The 20,115-nt window shown below is 39.6% G+C and overlaps 2 protein-coding genes across 8 annotated transcripts in view; one reads left to right on the forward strand and one right to left on the reverse strand.

Annotated features, from left to right (window-relative positions):
- NAA35 (N-alpha-acetyltransferase 35, NatC auxiliary subunit) overlaps positions 1–7,223 on the reverse strand; it is a 34,907-nt gene extending 27,684 nt beyond the window's left edge. Inside the window, exons 1-5 of one of the 2 annotated variants that reach the window (XM_077344634.1) lie at positions 7,103–7,223; positions 6,458–6,591; positions 5,628–5,661; positions 4,182–4,296; positions 2,628–2,702 (exon numbers count right to left, since the gene is read on the reverse strand). In XM_077344634.1, the coding sequence (XP_077200749.1) occupies positions 2,628–2,702; positions 4,182–4,296; positions 5,628–5,661; positions 6,458–6,581 (348 nt within the window). In that variant the 5' untranslated portion in view covers positions 6,582–6,591; positions 7,103–7,223. Of the gene's footprint in view, positions 1–2,627; positions 2,703–4,181; positions 4,297–5,627; positions 5,662–6,457; positions 6,592–6,967 lie in introns of both variants that reach the window. The other variant, XM_077344633.1, reaches the window with a different exon arrangement.
- AGTPBP1 (ATP/GTP binding carboxypeptidase 1) overlaps positions 7,160–20,115 on the forward strand; it is a 94,503-nt gene continuing 81,547 nt past the window's right edge. The window contains exon 1 of one of the 6 annotated variants that reach the window (XM_077344625.1): positions 7,160–7,292. The gene's annotated coding sequence lies outside the window, so the exon portion shown is untranslated. Of the gene's footprint in view, positions 7,483–17,092; positions 17,404–20,115 lie in introns of those variants that run through there. The other 5 variants (XM_077344626.1, XM_077344628.1, XM_077344624.1 and 2 more) reach the window with 5 other exon arrangements.

The raw sequence follows: 20,115 nt of genomic DNA on the forward strand, positions 1-20,115 counted from the left end.
TATGTTGAAGACACTCCGTCACAGCTTCCAGAACCTGTTCAAGGAGGTAGGTGGAATGTTCAACCAGCTGCTCCTTAACAGGGGGCGCTGGCTGTCATTCACATGCCTGGACAAGCTGGGCAAGAGAATGCATAGAAGAAAAGTTGGTTCTTATATGCTGCTTTTCTCTACCCAAAGGAGGCTCAAAGTGGCTTACAGTTGCCTTTCCTTTCCTCTCCCCACAACATAAACCCTGCGAGGTGGGTGAGGCTGGGAGAGCCCCGAGATTACTGCTTGGTCAGAACAGTTTTATCAGAGCCGTGGGGAGCCCAAGGTCACCCAGCTGGTTGCATGTGGGGGAGCACAGAATCGAACCCGGCATGCCATATTAGAAGTCCGCACTCCTAACCAGTACACCAAACTGGCATAAGGGATACTGGAAAGCCTCCATCTCACACAGCTGGACTGGATCCCAGTCAGTCTTCAAGCAAGCTTAATGGAATTACTTTACTGCAGCAATAGTGTGAGAAAGGAAATAGTGTGAGAAAGGAAAAAGGTACCACAGTTGTTGTTGCTGTTGTCGTCAGCTATTCAATCATGTCCGGCTGTTGGCAATCCCATGGCAAAGCCACTGCCACGATCCTCAATCCCACACCACCTCCTTCAGCCGTGCAATGTTCTGGCCAGTGTCCATTCCAATCGCATCCAACCACTGTGCCCTGTTGGCCTAGTTTCCTTTTTCCCTGACCAATCCTAGCATAATGGCTTTCTCCACTGAGTTGGATCACATGATATGGGCAAAGAAATTGAGTCAGAGTTTTGTGATTTTGCCTATCAAATATATCAGACTGTATGTGCTGTAATATTTCCCTGTTTGTGACTTCTGCTGTCCATGGAACCTACAGAAGCCTTCTCCAACACCAGAGTTCAAATGTATTGATTCTTATCTGATTTTTTCATTGTCCAACTTTCACAGCTATAAGTGGCTATTGGCAATTTGACAGATCTAATTAATCTACATTTGGTAGTCCCTGCTTTTCCATGTTCAGTTCAAGCTCATAATTGCTGAGCAACACATAGCAATTCAAATTTTTATTTCCATATTGCAATCACCACACACATAAATTTGTGATCCAAAAAAATGAATTCTTCAATGTGTTCAATTTCTTCACTATCAATTGTTAGTTGATATGGGACATGTATATTTTTTGCAGTGGCCAGTATTTGTGTCTTTTTAGTGTTTAAGGCTATATTTCTTACTTACTTCACTGACCTTTGTAATCAGCTGTTCTAGGCTTTCTTTAGTTTCTGACAGGGGGATAGTGTCACCAGCATACTGAAGATTATTTATATTCCTTCCTCCATTCTTAATTCTAGAGTTTGATTCTTTGAGTTTAACCTCTCTCATAATAATCTCAGCATACAAGTTAAAGAGGAGGGGGGGGGGGAAGAATACAACCTTGGTGCACTCCCTTCTCTATTTTGAACCAGTCAGTGTCACCAAATGGCTTGCGTAGTGTGACTGCATCGGTTTGATCAAATGCACTAGCACCCCCAATTTTTGTGGGGCTTTCCACAATTTGTTGATACATACAATCAAAAGCTTTCTTGTAATCAATAAAGCAGAATATAGACATCCTTCTGATATTCCTGTGACTTTTCCAGCACAGCACAGGTTTGCTATGTGATCACGAGTGCCACGCCCTCATCGAAATCCAGCTTGAACACCTGGTAATTCTCTTTCAATGGTTGTTGCTATGCGTTGTTTTATGATTTTGAGCAAGATCTTGCTAGCATGAGAAATAAGGGCTATTGTACGGTAACTGGAATTTTTTTTGAGTCACCCTTTTTTGATAGTGGGATGAACACAGATAGTTATCTCTCCTCTGGCCAGTTATTAATTTCCCAGATTTTCTGGCACAAATCTGTAATCAATGCTTGGCACCTTGTTGGGCAATTGACTTGAGGCTCATTTAACTTCTTCCTCAAGAATGGCTGGTTCAAGTTCTTATTTCTTTTTCAATTTTAAGAGAACGAACTTCTGTACTACATGTGTACAGTTCTTCTAGGTATTCCTGCCATCTGTTCTTGATGCTCTGTTGGTAAGTCAATTCCTTCCCTTATTTATCTTTGATAATGCTTTTGCAAGCAGCATACCATAGTTACCTGAGCACAAGTATAGGACAGGGAGCAACAAAAGAGGCTTTGTAGCACAAGAGCATTCTACGTCCTGCAGATGTACGCTGGCCCTCTTCTACTCCCTCCCTGCCCGCAGACCATGGCCTTAGAGGAGTAATAGCCATCATCTACCACATCTAACAATTCATTCTCCAGCCATGGGTGCAATGGCAGGAGAGCTGTGGTGGCAGTTTCATCCTGACTCCGGTATGTTAGAGCTAGGCTTTTTTAAGTTTATAAATTAATTTCTGATGAGGAAACAAAGCACTAAAAGGTGTGTGTGTGGGGGGGGGGGGTTGTACTAAATGCACTATGTAAACTTTTTTGTAAATTGCTAGCTTGGGGATGGGCTCCATTGTAATCCAGATCCCTATTTTAAAACTTATAAAATTAAAAAGTAGCTGCATTAGGCTTGTAATTTTTTAAGAATCTTATTCTGTTAAAAGTGAGCATAAAAATAATATTCTTACCAAGCAGCAAAAGCAAGTGTCCATTATTCCTATCAACTCAGGTAAAGATAAGTCTTTAATTTTAATTGTGCCATCCTTTAAAAGAATGAAAGAGAAAGTGCATGAGTTTGCATTTAAAGCACATGATGAGTTATTAAGTTAAAAAGAAATCTCTTGCATTTATCATTTGTTTAGTTTTGCATAAGCATGCACCTGTATCTTAAAAGAGGGGAGACACTAATACTGTAGCAGGATGTGCATCTTTCCACTGAGCTTGTGTTCCAGGCAGGCGGAACCATGTCCATTTGCACAGCCTCTGTACACATGAGGATAAGAAAGCTCTCTTCCTCTCATCCCCCTCCCTCCCCTTATTTATAGACCCATCTTTCTCACTGGGACTCAAGGCAGATTACAGAGTACAGAAAAAGAAAAAATGTAAAATCAAATGAACAATGCGGTATGACTAGGAATAGAAAACCGAATGACAACGAGGCAACCAGGACAGACAAAAGGAAATATTTCTTTACACAATGAGTGACTAAAATGTGGCATTTACTGCCAGAGGCTATAGTGATCACAAGTAACATAAATGGAAACAAAAATCCAACCTGAAATACAGGTAAGAAACAAAAAGGCTAGGGATAAAATCAATTTTGGAAAAATGTGAAGAGCTTATTATAAGAGCTCAAATGTTAAAAACCTTAAAAGAATATCTATTTGGCACACATAAAACATGTGAGTTCACCATCAATGCTAAAAAAGTTTAGAAGAAAAGTTGGTTCTTACATGCCTGAAGGAGACTTAAAGGCTTACAGTCGCCTTCCCTTTCCTCTCCCCACAAGTTTAGACCTTGACCTAACATGTTTCTATCTAACAGATCTTCGAGGTGAATTGTACAAATGTACATAGATGTAAATAATTTTTTTTTTTACAATTTTCAAAAGGGGTGTGTAAAAAAAAAAAATCTTATTTGGTCTGTTATGGATAGGTCTGGCCCTGCAAGGTGTTCATATTAGCAGAATCGTCAGCCAAAGACCTGTCTTCAGAGAAGCACACAGTAGGATTCTCCAATACCCAGGGGAAGAATAAGAAATATTTGCTGGTTTGCTTTTCTAACAATGATTTGCTTTTCTAGCAATTAATTATCATACTGTATATTTAGGATTTGTGATGCTGTTTACTAATTCCCCTTTTCCTTATCTCTGTACTTTCATGATCCCTGTTCCATTGTCTGAGGAAGTGTATAGGCACATGAAAGCTCACACCTTGAATAAATCTTTGCTGGATTCATATTTCGTTGTCTAAATTTTTTGCCATTGCTATAGTGATGGCCACAGGTATAAACAGCTTTAAAATAGATTAAACAAATCCAGGTAATAGATCTCACTGAGCTACTACCCAGAGTGACTAACAACTAACTAAAAACATCCTTTGCTCTTGGAGGTCTTTTTAAAAGACTGATAAATGAAATTATATATTCCATTAAATATGTGCTTTTATGCCCATTTGTTATAATGTCCAAAAACAACCTTTATTTTATTAAGAATATATGCCAAATTTAGAAACACGACCAACCTTGATAGCTTGTTCAAAGTTAAGAACTTTTCGATTAACTTGATTTCCAATCATACCAGCATCCATTTTGGGATCCATCATTTCAATAGCTGACATAGCTTCAAAAAGACCAAAACTAACGGCAGCATACACAGAAAAGAAAAAAAAGTTACAACAAATTAATTTATATAAAGAAAAGCATTATGTAAAGAAAAGCATTATCTTCAACTCCGCAAGAAAAAAAAAACTAGAAACAATAATTTGCATACATCTGTACCTATACGGAGGATTATACCACATGTATTAGGGCCTTACGCTCTGCGGGTGAGAACCTGTTGGTCGTCCCCGGCCCGAAGGAAGTGTGCCTAGCCTCGCCCAGGGTTTTTCAGTCCTGGCCCCTACCTGGTGGAATGAGCTCCCGGGTGATCTGCGGGCCCTGTGGGATTGGTCAGCTTTCCGCAGGGCCTGTAAAACGGAGCTCTTCCACCAGGTCTATGGTTGAGTCTGGGGTCAGCGAATCAGGGACATCGCTCCCCCCCTAGGAGTTGGAGTGTACGCTACTCCCCTATCCTTTTCACCTCTTTAATAATTGGGGGAAAGATGGGATTTTTAGCCGTCATGTTAGTAGATTGATGTTTTAATGGGAATTTTAACGGGGTTAGTTGTTGTGACCCGCCTCGAGCCTGTCGGGAGAGGTGGGAAATAAATCTAAAAATAATAATAATAATAAATAATAATGAGGGAAACCTCTCTCACCCATTATACAATTTAACTCATAGCATGTAAACTTGTAACACAAAATATTATTTTTAGCCTAATGTGAGAGACTGCCATTAGCCCCAATTAAATGCTGCCTTCCTCCATTCCTCTGAGCTGCCTATGTACAACCTATTAAAGCTAGGAAGGCACTGGCTAGTCCATTGGTTTCCCCATACACATCTAAAACTTGAATCAGTCCAGGATTTGCAATAGAACAAAAAAGTTATGATACTGTACTTGTTAAGCTTGCTTATCTGGAAGTATATTACATTCCAATCAATTGGACCGACTCACACCAAAAGAGTGCTGGCAAGTCAATAATGTTGTATGTGAAGCAACCATTTGTGAAATCTTTTCTCTTGATCCAAAATAACTTGTCCAGGGGTAAAAAAACAACAACCCATGACCAACAACCAATGTTTAGACTGTAGCCTTAAGCACAATCTTAAACACACTAAGTTCTTCTGTGTTCAGTGGGAAATACTTCTAGTAAATGTGCACAGTAGTCCTAATATAGTTGTCAAATTAATGGCATCTTAAATTATACAGAATAAATCCTAGATCAGCTAAGTGGCCCTCCCCATTTGCAGAACATAGACTAAAGCAGCAATCATAAGAACATAAATGAAATTAAGCAACAAAAAATTAACAGAAACAGCTTCTATGTTTTAAGTTGAGACTTAATACTTTACACACATAGAGACTTACAGTTTGTCATGTAGAAGCTCCCCCAACTTCAATTCTAAAAGGAAATGAAATATTAAATCATAACACAGGCACTGAAATATTTTCAATACTATATATACAAAATAAAACATGATTATAAAACAATTGTATCTTTCTCATGGATTGTATATAGTAAAAGGCTAAATGCTTTTCAGTTTGGTCCTAGTTTCAGTCAGGAACAAAACTCTATTCCATATTCTACTTGACTTGCCAGTCTCCTCAGCAAATGCATGCAGTAACAGGATACTTTGCTTTCTAATTCACAATTTGCTCCATATTTCTTGAATCTATTCTTAGACCACAGGGAGAAACTGTGGAGTGGGGCACCCAGTCCACAGCCATTTACTCGTCTGGTGTTGGGTGTTGTTGCTTTTTAACAGAACAGTGTTTTGGGTTAATTGCATGAAGGAAAAGCCCGCTTGCCTCAGCTTGCTCCAACTCTGGCAGTAACTGCATAGATGAGTATAAGAGAGGCTTGTATTTCCAAGGTCTACAAATATTCTTTCACACATGTATCCTATCCTCCATTTTGCTATCTCCATAAATGACAGGCACTCTGTGACTATCCACATAAGTATGAAAGAACCCAGGGGTTCTTTTCAAGCATACCTGACCTGGTAAAGACTCTGATTGGCTACCAGGACTACAAACATCTTTACAAACACATAATTCTGCACATTCTTATAATGGAGTCATTTTACACTAGACTCCACCCACAAGACAATGCTAGGCTCTACCCCCAAATCCACCACTTTGCTCCACAACCTCTAACAATCTCATTCTGTGTTCTCTAAACCTCATGTTAAATTTACCTCTACAGCAGTCTTCAAAATCCTGGGTAATGTCTATCCAGCTTGTATTACTCTTTTCCATTTTCTCAGGTATGTTGGGCTCCCATCCTGAATCATCATCTTCTACTGAAGCTTTCATTACCATGATCCCACACCTGTGCAGACATTGGAAATCTAGCAGTGGGCATCAAAGGTGGTTTCAAACAACAAGTCTTTACCAAATAAAAAGAGACGGAGGGCCAACCGCATTCATCTTTCATTCGCCTGACTTTTGAACATTCGCGATCTCAGGAGGACCATCGCCATGCTGGGGCAGGGGTGGGGGAAGGGAGAAGAAACGAAGAGAAGCCGGGTGGGGTGGGTGGAGCGCGGAAGTGGCTGGGTAGCACCAGGCTCTTCGAATCAACTGTGAACCACCAACCCGCCCGTCAGATAAGGGGGGGGGGGGAGGGAGAGAAGGGCTACTCCTCCTTGCCCTCGCTCAAGGGGGTAATGCCCACCAGCTTCTAGTCCGCACACTACGGGACTTACCGCGGGCCCTTCAGGGGAGCGGCTGGAGGAGATGGGGAGCTGCCGGCCACCACCCCCCGCCCCCTCGCAACTGCCTGGTCTCCGGTGCCCCGCGTGTCACGGGCTGCGAAAAGAAGGGGCGGGGCGCTGCCTCACCGTGTCCGTTTGCCTCCGCCTCCCACAATCAAGAGAACCGACTTCCCCTCTCAAGCGCAACATACATGGATTTGAGGCGCATGCGCAGAGGGACCGCATGGTTCCATTACCCACGAACCGACTCCGGATATGGTGGCTGCAGCGCGTGCGTATGAAACGCAGTACTTCCTTTCCGCATACACCGAAGAAGGTACCCGGTTGACTGTTGTTTTGGCTGGAGGCCGGATTTCCTAGCCGATTTGAGAAGGCTCGGCTTTCTCTTGCTAGAGAGTAGAGACTTATAGTAATTCTTATCATTACGATAACTGGAAGGATCAATCTCCGCCCACTCCAGAAATATAATGGAAGGATAGACGTTCATACTGAGGTCATTTTTGCTGGTTGGTTTTTAAAAAAAATGGTTTTGCAAATGTTTCTTGTATTGGCAAACAAAAAAGGAGCTGTCGAATATTGTTATAAATAATGTGCATGCATGAGAAAATGATTTGGGAATAATGGGCTGTTATTTTATAAAAACGTAGGGCGACGACCGATATTGAGTGCTTTACAACGACGCTAAAGTGCAGTTCAGAACTAATCCTATATTGTGCGTGGCTGGAGTTGAGGCAGAACGTCTTTTAACAGCTCTGCTGTAACTGAGTAGAGACATACGATGTTTATGTCACTCTAGCACAGATCTCAGGTAATACCGTAAATTAGGGGGGTATGAAGCAAACATAGCAAGCTGAGTTGGTCTACTGGAAGAAAAAAAATCAAACTCTAGCAGTAGTTGTCAATGTAGTGTAGTGGTGAAATTGACTAGTATCTGGGAGATTTGGAATCGAATCCGCATTTGTGTCATTGAAGCTTGCTCAGTGATATTGGCCAAGCCTAGCTTACTTTGCAAGGTTGTTATGAAGACAGAATGGAGGCAAGGAGAGTGACAGTGGGTCCTGATAGGAGTGAAAGGCAGGGTACAAATGAAATAAATAAATAGCCATCTTGGTGTAGTTGTTAGGAGCACTGACATAGAGTCTGGTGAGCTGGTAAAGAAAAAGCAGCATATAAAAACCAACTCTTGTTTCTTCTTCTAATGTAATCATTGAATTGGAGACAACTGAAAGTCACTAAGTAGTGAGCTACTGGTTGCTTGCTTTTTTTAAAAAAAAAATAAGGAGAGTATAAAAAGACCATGCAGGTAAAGCTTCTGCTGTGTGTAAGTCTTAAATGGTGATTGGGGAAGTTTTTTGCAGGTGAGTCAATTGAAAGAATGCTGTAGTGGTAGAACGTGTGCCACATTAGATTGCAGGTAAGATCACATTTTGGAATACCTTTATGTTTAAAACTGCCTGCAAATAGAAATAGTAAGCAAACAGAGAAGCTTTAATCTGCAGTGCTAGTTTTTAAATATGTGTGGAAATTTTTGAATAGGTGAAGGAATTTCCAGAGCAGGAATTCATAGTCTGAAATGATGTGTTCTGCTGTTCTACTTTAAGCCTTTGGCATGTATGAAGGAATTCATCACTTGGGCTCTTTAGGAAAATATTTCAGAGGTTCTAGGGCCTTTTATAGGGATATCTATGCATATTAATGGATAACACTTGAAAGTCATTACTAGGCAATACTATATTTACTTTCTTGTTCTACTATCTTGGATCTTCTATCTCTGCCCTAATATCTAACAAGGATTTTAAAAGGATACCAGTGAAGATCTGTTTCCTTTGATGCTCAAATATCTTGTAACATATTTGTTAATGTAAGAAAAAATTATTTTAATTTACATATATTAATCAATCATTATTGGCTAACTGGGAAATTAGTAAAACATATTAAGCAACTGTTACTCATCTGAAATGAGGATTCTAAGATTTAATGAGCGCTATGCCAGATAAACCCTGCAACGACAGTCCTCCCATTGTCTTTTGGAGAGGCTACAGCACTGATTATTCTGAAGGTGATCAACAAACTCTTCAAGGGGCATAGTGGACTTTTCCCTTCCTGTTGTTCTCCCAGAAGACTGGGATAAAATGTTTGCTATTTATCATGATAAATATTAAGGAGGGAGATAACTCAGGGAATAAGCAGTGCTTTAGTGATGGATGTATTATTCCACATAGTACTTCTAGGAGTCACATCACTACAATACCACTGAATTGTGATTTTGAATTTTAAAGTTTTCAAAAAGCATAATTTAATTTTTAATAAATCACACCTTTATTAAGTGCCTTCTACTTTGTTGAACTCAAGTTGGCTTCAAATGTAAACAAAACAGCAATTAAAAATCTGAATTAGGATCGCCAGTAAATAAAACTAAATTAGTCAAATGCTGTCCTAAAATGTCTTAAACTGCCTCCTGAAGAAGCTTATAGTGATGTGATAACTAACCTTTCCTATCCCATTGCAGAATTGGGTACTAATTTTTCAGTGATTATTAATAGACTTCATTATACATGTCTTCCAGTGGTCAGTTTTCAAGTACTTCTATAAATATAGTTTTAAGCAACTAAAATGCAGACACATACAATTTTTCGGAGCTCAACATCCAAGTGGCTTGGCTATTTACAAGAAACATGTCTATACTTATTAGTAAGAGTTAGTTATTTATATCACACGGTATGTTAAGTTGCTGGAACAGTCCTCCTATTTTACTTATTGAAATCTATGCCATATGGATTATGATAGTGAGTTTTTTCCCTTAAATTCCCTTGTTATTTTTAAAAAGTTTCTGAAGCTATAATGCAAAACCAAAAAACAGTTTGATGCAAACAACAACGTAGTCTATTGCTGTGAAAATTTTGAGAAATGTTTCAGGGATCCAAGACAAATATAGTGGCATGGGAATGAAGGTCAATTGCTACAGCCTATTATTAGTATGTCCATGTTATTCCCAAAGGCTGAATTATTTGTGTTTTTTTCCAATTTAAATTTTACCCTTGCCAACTGAGGAAGCATTCAAAAATATCTCAGAAGATGTGTAATGTGAACTAGGTTGGGATTCCCTTTACTCGATTCATGTTACACATGTGATTGGGAACTTGCTTTAAATATTGCTTTTGGGTGTAATTCTGCTATAGAGCATATCAGAGCAGGATGTGCTCTTCTTTCCATCCTGTGCTGTTTTCCTGAGCAAAAATGTCTGTCGGGGGAGTTTGTCCTGCTGCCAGTTCTGTACAGAGGCTACATGGTTTCACATAAAATCTATAATATATGGTGTAGTGAGGGGTTGTGGCTCAATGGTAGAACATCTGCTCACCACGAAAAAGGTTCAGTCCCTGGCATCTCCAGTTATAAAAGAATCAGGTACTAGGTAATGTCCCAAAAGAGTTGGTGCCAGTCAGAGTAGACAATACTAACTTGGATTGACCAGTTCAGTATAAGGCAGTTTCATGTAACATATTTTAATATGCAAACTAGTTTTCAATCATTGTCTCACCCTCTGATAAAACATATCACATTACTGCCAGTCTATGGAAAGCTGAATTTCAGACTTGGGTCTCATAGGTCGCTTGTGTTATCTGTCATACTATATGCAGAAATGCTTTTGTCAACAAAAGATTTTATTGATACAGGAAACATGATACCGGCATATATACAGGATGCAACATATATTTCTCCACTTGTTCTGACTGGCTCAACTGAAAGAAGACAAGCTTTTCATATTTGAAACCTTTAGTGTGCTGTAATATTTAATTAAAGCAATATTATAATCATAGGTCCGAGTTGGATATCCAGTCTAATGGAGCACAAGAATGTCTTCTTACCATAAGAAAAACAAAAAACAAAACAAAAAAACCCAGAAAATTATTACTTTTCTTGGGAAGGGTTGGCTACTTGAAGAGGAAATCTCAAATATCGCTCACAGAAGTCTTTAGTGGATCTTGTAGGCCAAACAGATGAGACTTTGGAGATCCATGATCAGAAATTTACAGAATTATATAAACTAATGATGAAGTTAGAGCTTCACAGAGCCCCTCAGTTTCCACCCCCTTGGTTTTCCCAGTCATAACCAGCACCCGCACCATTTTTAGCCATCTCTCCTCCTCCGTGCTGTCTTTATTCCTTCCTTTTTTTTTCTTCTGAAGCTCGTTATTGTTAAAGAAGGAAAATTCTGGCATAGATATGGATGCAAAGATTCCCACTAAATTTAAGAACTACACATTTCAGATTTTTGGCAGTGACTCTGGAGGACACAGGTTCAAAGAGCCAGTTTGGTGTAGTGGTTAGGAGTGGGGACTTCTAAACTGGCATGCCGGGTTCGATTCTGCATGTCCCCACGTGCAGCCAGCTGGGTGACCTTGGGCTCGCCAACGCGCTGATAAAACTATTCTGACCGAGCAGTGATATCAGGGCTCTCTCAGCCTCACCTACCTCACAGGGTGTCTGTTATGGGGAGAGGGAGAGAAAAGCGGCATATAAGAACCAACTCTTCTTCTTCAAATCCCTATTGAACTGCAAAACTTGCTGAGTGACCATTCTCACCATGGAGAAAGAATAGGATAAAAATATACTAAATAAAATTTTATGATACGTTTTTTCTTCAAAGGTATATATGAAAGGTAGTCCCAGTACCTACTATATTTTTGCCTGGCATACCCACACTGAGGATATTATAGTTCTCGAAGTACTACATGCAAATTGAAATACAGCAGAAGAGATGATATAAACCATTATGTCTGAACTTAAGCCAGTATATATTTTGATCGTAGGAATGTATGCTCAGAATTTGCATTTCTGTATTTGGGAATCAAATTAATGAGCTTTAATCCATATATGTTTTTAAAACAGCTTTTGCCACTTTTTATATTGTATTAAAAATTAAGCAATTAAAATGCCCTTTAGTACTATATAGATTTTTCTATATAAGTTTAAAAAAACATTTGCTGTTACACCGACATAACCTTATGGTGGTTATGGTAAGTGTTTTAATTTGTTTTCCATTAATAATATGGTAACTGTTCCAAAGACATAGAACTATTTCCTTAAAACCAATTACTCATGTTTGGTGAAAAATCAATTAAGTGAGGATTTGATGAAGTAGCAATAAGTGTTTTTAAAACTAATTATATATATTAAAAAACACAATAATCTTGTACAATTATACAATGGTGGGTATTTTAGATACTGCTAAATTCTAAGCAACATTTTATTTATTCCTTCATTGCATTACTATCACTATTTTACAGCTAAAACATATGCAATAAAATAGACCATATAAATTTATATGGAAATCCACAAATGGAAATGGTGATGGTATCCTAGTTTTATAACACATAGGAAGACAAATGGGTACATTAAGACCTTAAGAACCAGAAGAGAACACTGAAATCTGTCCACTTGCAGTTAGTGTGTTGGATTTTGTCAAGTGGTATTAAAAATTATAAATAGTAATGTTATATGGATTAAATTGGATTTATACAGAAATTTCTATAGAGTAGCGATGTATTTGTGAGTTCCTGCATGGTGCAGGGGGTTGGACTAGATGACCCTGGAGGTCCTTTCCAACTCTGATTCTATGATTTTATAGGGATATCTCCCACAACATAGTTTCTTCTTTTGTACTGATCCTAATTGGAATGTATAAAAAAGTTTGATAATTAACTTTATACAGGGGCACTTGTATACTTGCCTAATGAGCACTGACTAGAAAGTGGTGGTTCTGCTCTTCATCAGGGCATCCATTTTAAAGTGTAAAGATTTGTCTGTAATCCTAAGAACCAGAAACCTACACACTTCTTACTACAACTTAAAGTGAACGTTTTCTTGACTGCAGGAAAATAATGAAACTGTAGTGAAACAAGAATTCTGACTTGTAAAAGTACTGAAAGCTCCCTTTAGGTGTTCCATTAAATTTCTCTCAGTTATTAAAAAGCAGTATTCAGTCTGTACACTGAATCTAGTTTCCATCTTTATGAAAATTCATTTCAGTGAATATTCTGAATATCATTAACAATTCTGTTTAAGGTATTAAGGTATTTAATGATATTAGAATATCATATTCTAATATCATTAGCAATTCTGTTTAAGGTATTATAGTTTCTTGGGGACTATTACACATTACTAATTCCCCTGCCCAAGTCACCTATAAACGAAGAAATTATTTTGAATGACCTACATTAATAAATCAAAGAATATTCTTATAATGATTCAATATGTTCCATTCCTTAAAACATAATATGAGTCATAGTTGGTAAACGTGTGGAATGCTATCTTAATATTCTAGGAACGCTGTTCTAGTAAACATTTTAAAATTTTAATGATATTTTCTGCTGTACACAAATGGGACTCCTGCTGGTTTTATGCTAACAATGCATTAAAAGTTTTTAAATGTTCCAGTAAATGTATTGCATGTTATAAGAGTGTCCTACAGATTAAAAGTATTAAAAATACTTTGAAAGAGCATAAATAATAATCTGTGGCTAAGATTCTGATCTATGCAATGAAAACAGAGGCACTTAATATCTAGGGTATAATCTACGCAGATTCAAACCCATAATCCAGCCTTTCTCAATCTTTTTACTGTTGGGAAACCCCTGAAACATTCTTCAGGCTTTGAGAAACCTCAGAAGTGTGACAAATGTGCAGAATATTATTGGGAAGCATAGTTGTATACATGGCCACATGGTGCACCTCCCCTTCCCACCCCCTCCAGTCCCATCATTGGCCATTAGGGGGCCAGTCAACATGGCCATATATCAGGCTATCTCAACCAGGGTTTCATGAAACCCTGGGGCTTCTTGACAGCCCTGGGAGGGTTTCCCGAATCAGTGCATGTTAATAATTTTTATATATTTTTAAAATTTGTTAAAATATTAAATCAGGTAGTATGACCATATATGGTCATGTAGACCTCCCCTCCCCCACGGCCAGTGATGAGCCTGGAGAAAGTGCGAAGGGGAGGGGCCCTGGGTGGCCATCCTCACAGCTGTGCTTTCCCACCATATTCTGCATGATTGTGCCACTTCTGGGGTTTCTCAAAGCCTGAAGAATGTTTCAGGGGTTTCTCAATAGTAAAAACAAATTAGAAAGCCTGCCATATATGGTCATATAGCCTGATATTCTTAAAATATAAAAACTCCCATCCATTCAGGAAACCTTTACAGGACTGTCAAGAAACCCCAGGGTTTCATGAAGCCCTGGTTGAGAAAGCCTGTCTTAAACTGTTAGATGTATTTGGATGGATGATGGATGCTGAGATTTTACATACATTATTAATATTACAGTAAATGATTTTTTCCTGCTTCTCAATGGCCTGTGAACCATAATAAAGATTGACTGACATAAAACTTTGCATCGAAGTGTCATCATCATTAGGTTGACCTAACCTGAAGCAGGAAATAAAAAGGGGTGTGTCAAAAAGAGAACATAAGAACGGTTGTGCTTTATTAGTCAAACAGTACGTAGTTCATCATGTTTCATGCAGTTTCCAAACAGATGTTCCCAGAAAGGCTACAAGCAGAGCATGTAGGTCAAAGCCTCTACAGTTGTGCCCCCCTCCCCGAGTATTTGCAGTCAGGTTCCATTTTCTTATTATGGATAATTGCCATTAATGGACCAGTGTTTCATGAATTAGTCTAAATATGCTTTAAAGCTAACTTAACTATATTTTTGTGGCAGTAAATTCCTCAATTTTATGAGATAAGTATGCTTGTCCATCCACTCCTGCCAGTTGGGTGCCATAATTTTTACTATTATGGGAGAGAAATAAAAGTAGCCACATAGATTATTTGTCTTGGTTTTGATGCTGTTAAGAAGCTGTTTTTGTTGTTGTTCTTTCCCCCAATTTTTCCCTAATCTACTTTGCTAAAAGGTTTTGAGAAAGATTGTAGCAAAGCGTGCTGTGTGGCAGGAAAGTCTTGGTTTTCCCTGGTCTATTTTTATTTTTCTATTTTTATTTCTATTTTACTTCTATTTTTATTTTTATTTTAACATTTGTATCCCACCTCTCTTGACAAATGTCACCTCGAGGCAGCTTACAGCATAAAAACCATAAAAACAAGATAACCCTTAAAACCCATTAGAACAATAAGACATTTAGAAATACAATTATAAATTGGCAGTCTAATTCAACAATACCTCCCCAACCCAGCTCAACTAATCTCGACTGGGACCAATAACACGGTCCTAATGATGTATAACTGGGCCATGGTCTTCTGCGTTCAATATAAGAATGCATAGGATAGGGCAGGCCCCCCTGATTGTATCTTCCTCACCCTACTAACGTTATATAAATATAACATAACAATATGTGTAGAGGTTCTCATAATTCCCTGCTTTCATTGAAAAAGTAATGTTCTCTTGCACTTTTTGCTGCAAAGATATAAGGAGAAAGGCACATCACTGCAATGAAAAGAGAGACCTTTTTAAAAAAGAGCTGGGAATTCAGAGAACCTGTTGCAAATCATTACAATGTTATAGCAATGTAGCAATATTCAGTTACCAGTTTAAAAACCCTGAAAACTCAGGAAGGGTGGCTGGGCTTGTTGCTGCTGGGAAACCCATGCGGGAAACTGCAGAAAACCCACCATGTTTCCTTGTGTGCTGTACTGGTAGCCACAGCAGCAAGAGGGAAATGACACAGACCTATCCCCATGTGGAAACCATCTCTTTGCACTCTATATCATGTCTATAATGATGTGGTTGGTCCACTACTTAGTAAATGTCTCATCATACTGATTATATTGATTTACACTGCATAATCCACTTTGAGTTACAAAGGTGGACAATGAGTATAGTAAATAAACATCTATTCTATGTTATAATCCATTATCATATCAGCTCTTAGTCAACTTTCCCCCTAAATTTAAATTGTAAAAAGCCCCAAACTTCTTGATCTTTCCTTGTAGGGAAAGCGTCCTTACCTTCAGATAATTTTTGTTGCCCCTTTCTGCACTTTCCCATCACTACATTGTTGGTTTTGAGATACAGCAACCAGAACTGTACAAAGTATTCCAAGTGCAACCACACCATAGATCAATACAAGACATTTCCAATAATGGTGACTTCATTTTCACCCCTTTCCTAATAATGTCTGTCAGAATTTGCCACACGCTGAGTTGCCTTTTTTATCCAGCTATTTATCACAACCCAAAATATCTTTCCTAGTCAGTGTCAGGTTGGTCAGATCTCATCATCAGTGTATATATTTTGCCTCAAAGAACATAACTGTATACTTACATTTAACCTCATATGCCATATGAGGACAGTTGGAAACATCCTGTTGATATTGAAGTGTCATCACACACACACCATTTATCTAATCGAGATTCTTAACGTTTATTCTTTCCCTTTATGAGCCATATCCCATGTTCCTTGTGTCACATTGTGATGCTGCAGAGCTTGTGAGGTAGTTTTGTCTCCAGGTAATGCTCCCTATTGGTGCTTTCAAGTGGGGAATGTGTTATATGAACCAACTTCTTCAGAGAGTAGTATGCTACTAGTCCTCAGGGAGGAAATGATTGTGGCAGTTGAGAAATGTGTTGCCAAAGTTAAAGAAATTCTTGCTACATCTGTTGAGATTGAACTCACCCCAGGCTTTGTTCACATTACTGTATCCCTAGGATGATTTAGGGAAGCACTGTGTGGAGGCAAAACTGTGTGAAATTATTGGAAGAGTGCCACTATACCTTTACTACACTATTGCTCCTCCAGATTAGAAAGCCAGGTGGGTATTAAGAGATGTGTGCGGTAGATGCTCTGTCCTGAGCTCCCTTACTTAGCAGGCTTGCTAAAGCCTAAGAGGAGGGGTATTTCAGAGGCACCCTTAGTCTCTTATGCAGGTTGACTTTATGTGAAAGAGCGACTCTAACTCCTTCCCCCTGCCGATCGTTCTTGTTATCAACGTCTTTTCCAGAGGAGAAGCTCAGCCTTCCATAGGCAGGGGTTGAGGTGATGGGCAAGTTTGAGCTCGGGCCATTCCCGCTGCGGGGCGGGGCGGGGCGGGGCAGAGGGGGAGGACGAACGGGAGTGGCGCTTAACCGCCGCTCCTGGAGGGGCGCGCGCACTGGCGCGCGGCTCGGCAAGTGCACGCGCGGGAAGAGGGAGGCAGAGCGCAGTGACGTCCCCGGGATGCGGACAGGTTCTCGCCGCCGCCTCGGTTTAGGCTCGACGCCTGCGGGCGGGAGCGGTTCTCGGCTGCCGTGTTGTCCGGTGCGGCCTCCTCCCCCCTGCCTGGCCGAAAGCTTTGCTCCATCCTCTCCACCGGTGAGACCTGGCTGGGTGCGGCGGTGCTGAGGGCGGCGTGGCGCCCGAGGCGAAGGAGGCCGAGCTTTGAGGAGTACCCCAAGGAGAAGGCGGCTGACAGCCTGCGCTGGGAAGTCAGGCAGGTCGGCCTCCCCTTTAATGAGTCCCTGCCTGTCGGCCAAGCGCCGAAGGGCCCCCTGGAACTCGGGCGGATGGTGTGGCGGAGGCACAGCCCGAGGCTAGGCGGGTGGGCTCTGCATGCAGCTGAGGGAGGGTGACTGTTGCATTCACGGTTTGTGCCAAAGAGCCTCCTAACTTAAGCGCTGTAACATAGTGGCGAAGTCTGTGCTTTTTATTTGGCAGGAGGGCTAGTTCTAGAATGAATTTACAATGTCTAATCCACCAAATTTAAGTAAAATGCAAGCTAGTAGTTACTGGTTGTGGAAGTTCTTTTAGATAATTTTAGCTAATTGTTTGTTTTTTTGTAGCATACTCTTTGTTTTTATTATTTCTTTTTCTTTTCCTATAAGGAGTCTGTCCGATTATTTATGCTAGTAAAAACAAGGCCACAATATTACAAACAGTCCAAATTAAAATAAACAACACCTTAAAAGCAGACCAGAGCATTAAAATCCAAGTAAAGCCTGAACTCACTTGTGGCAAATTCCCATAGGACTCAGTAGAAACTTGTGTGATGTTCTTTTTCATAACTATACCAATACAACAGTTAGAAAGAACTGACATTCTGAACCCATATCCTTATTCAGATGTCCCTCTGCGCTTGTTGCAAGTTGTACAGAGGAAGTGCAGTGGAGATGTGGGAGGTGCTTGCAAACTTTTCTTTTACAGTTAGTTGCATCACCCTTGTGTGTCTGTATGAAATGGGGGAGAGAAGGGGTCTATTAACACGTAGACAGTAATCAATGTGCACTGCTGTGCTGGTGCTACAGTTGATTTTAATCTCTTGTATTTTTATCCTGCCCTTCTTCAAAGGAGGTCTTGGCAGTATACTTGGACATGTCCTCAGTGTGTATACAAAACACATTTGGAAAGGAAACTGTTCAGTTTTAATTTTTTTCTAAGGTCTACTGAGTCAAGGTGGTTTGACTTGTTTTTGGAAGTCTATTGGTGTTCTAGCCGTGCAGGCTACATAAGGCACCTTTGTAATTCTAATTCAGTGTGGTGGGCACTGCCTCAAAATGGCTGCTGCAGGAGACAGAGCCAGCAACAAAATGCCTGCCGCAGTTTACCTTAAGTCACACAGTGATGATCCTTGTGCTGTTGCCAAAGGAACATTTTTAAAACTCTGCAGAGCCAGTCAGAAGATTTACTGAGCAAAAGCGTCACCTGGTTGCTCCCACTCCCTGAAAGCACTTGGTGGGTGCCAGAAAAGTGTGGCACCCACAGGCACCATATTGGGGATCCCTATAATGGATCCTTATTACAAAAAGGAAAGTTACACAGAGTAAGCTTTTTTCAGGAGGTCTTAATTCACAAGGAGTAGACACTTCTGATGATACCTTGGACCTAGTCATCTTAGCACTGAGGAAAAATAGTTACCTTGATGTGTTTACCTACAGTGGGAATTTTTAATTCTAGATCTGAGCAGTTTGACAATCTACCCCATCTGTAATTTCAGAATTAAAAGCTAATAATAAAAATATAAAATGTTAATCTAAAAACAGATGAAACTTGTGTACCCTTGTTTAGCTCAGTCTATGGAGAGTCTCCTTAAAGAAGGCCCTCACCACTTCTGAAAACTGTTGAAACTTAGATTTGAACAAGAGTCTACAGGAAACTTGTTGCACAGCTGTAGAGCAGTCTTTCAGAATGCCTCTCTGCATACCCTGCTTTTTGTATTTCTAATAGTTACAATTAAAATATTGTAATAGAAGTAGGCTATTACTAAGGCATAAGCTTTGAGAAATACTAGAATGACTATGTGATGAGGAGTTGGTAGCCAATTCTTATAAAGTTGCAGGCTACAGTCTTCTGTACCAACTGAAACTTCCAGGTAATCATCACTGGCATTTCCTTATAAACTGAGCACATTATAATAGTTGAGTTTAAAATAGGGATACTGAGAACTTAGAAATGAATGCTCTTGCCAGTCAACCTTATTGAAATTAATTATTTGTTTACGCATGCATCAGTTCATCTCTGTCTTGCTTGAACTTTGGCTCAAATACCTCACCTAATAGCTTGCACCTGTACTGTAACCACTTGCATCACACCATCATAGCCAGGTTGTATCATAGTAAATAGATTACATTTGTAACTTGGGTCTGGCGGCAATGGAATATTTTTCCCAGGTGCTTGACTAAGTCACTGAAGTAAAAAAAGCCTCGAGCTTTTTAAAATCTAAAAGTTTGAAAAATAAGATGTGGAGTAAAGAAACTAAAATTCCCTGGAGGTAATGCAAGAATACAAATGCATGGACATGTCTGAATTCAGTCAATTAGATAACCAGTCGCACATGGTATGTGATGCTCCTATACATATACATAGATAGTAAATTTCATATCAAATGTGAAATGTTTGTTTACTTTTAAAGTTGTATTTAGAGGTGATGATGGTGGACATGGTGGCTAGGGGAAGTGAGAGTAGGCAGCTGTGGTAGAGCAGCATGTAACTACTTATGCACAGTTTTCCTTTTTCACACATCTAAGCTGTTCAGTCAAAGATGAATAGTGCTTTGAGTATTACAGGTTGCAAGTAGACTACAACCTGAATTTGTGGATGATCAAGTTTTTATGGCCTTAAACACCAAAGGAGTGAATGCTGGTACATATGGTGGGATGTTGATCTTCTGTTAGAATATTTAAAAGGCACTGTCATCTGTCTTTCAGATGTAA

This window comes from Paroedura picta, chromosome 7 (genome assembly GCF_049243985.1).
Source record: "Paroedura picta isolate Pp20150507F chromosome 7, Ppicta_v3.0, whole genome shotgun sequence".
Lineage (NCBI taxonomy): Eukaryota > Metazoa > Chordata > Lepidosauria > Squamata > Gekkonidae > Paroedura > Paroedura picta.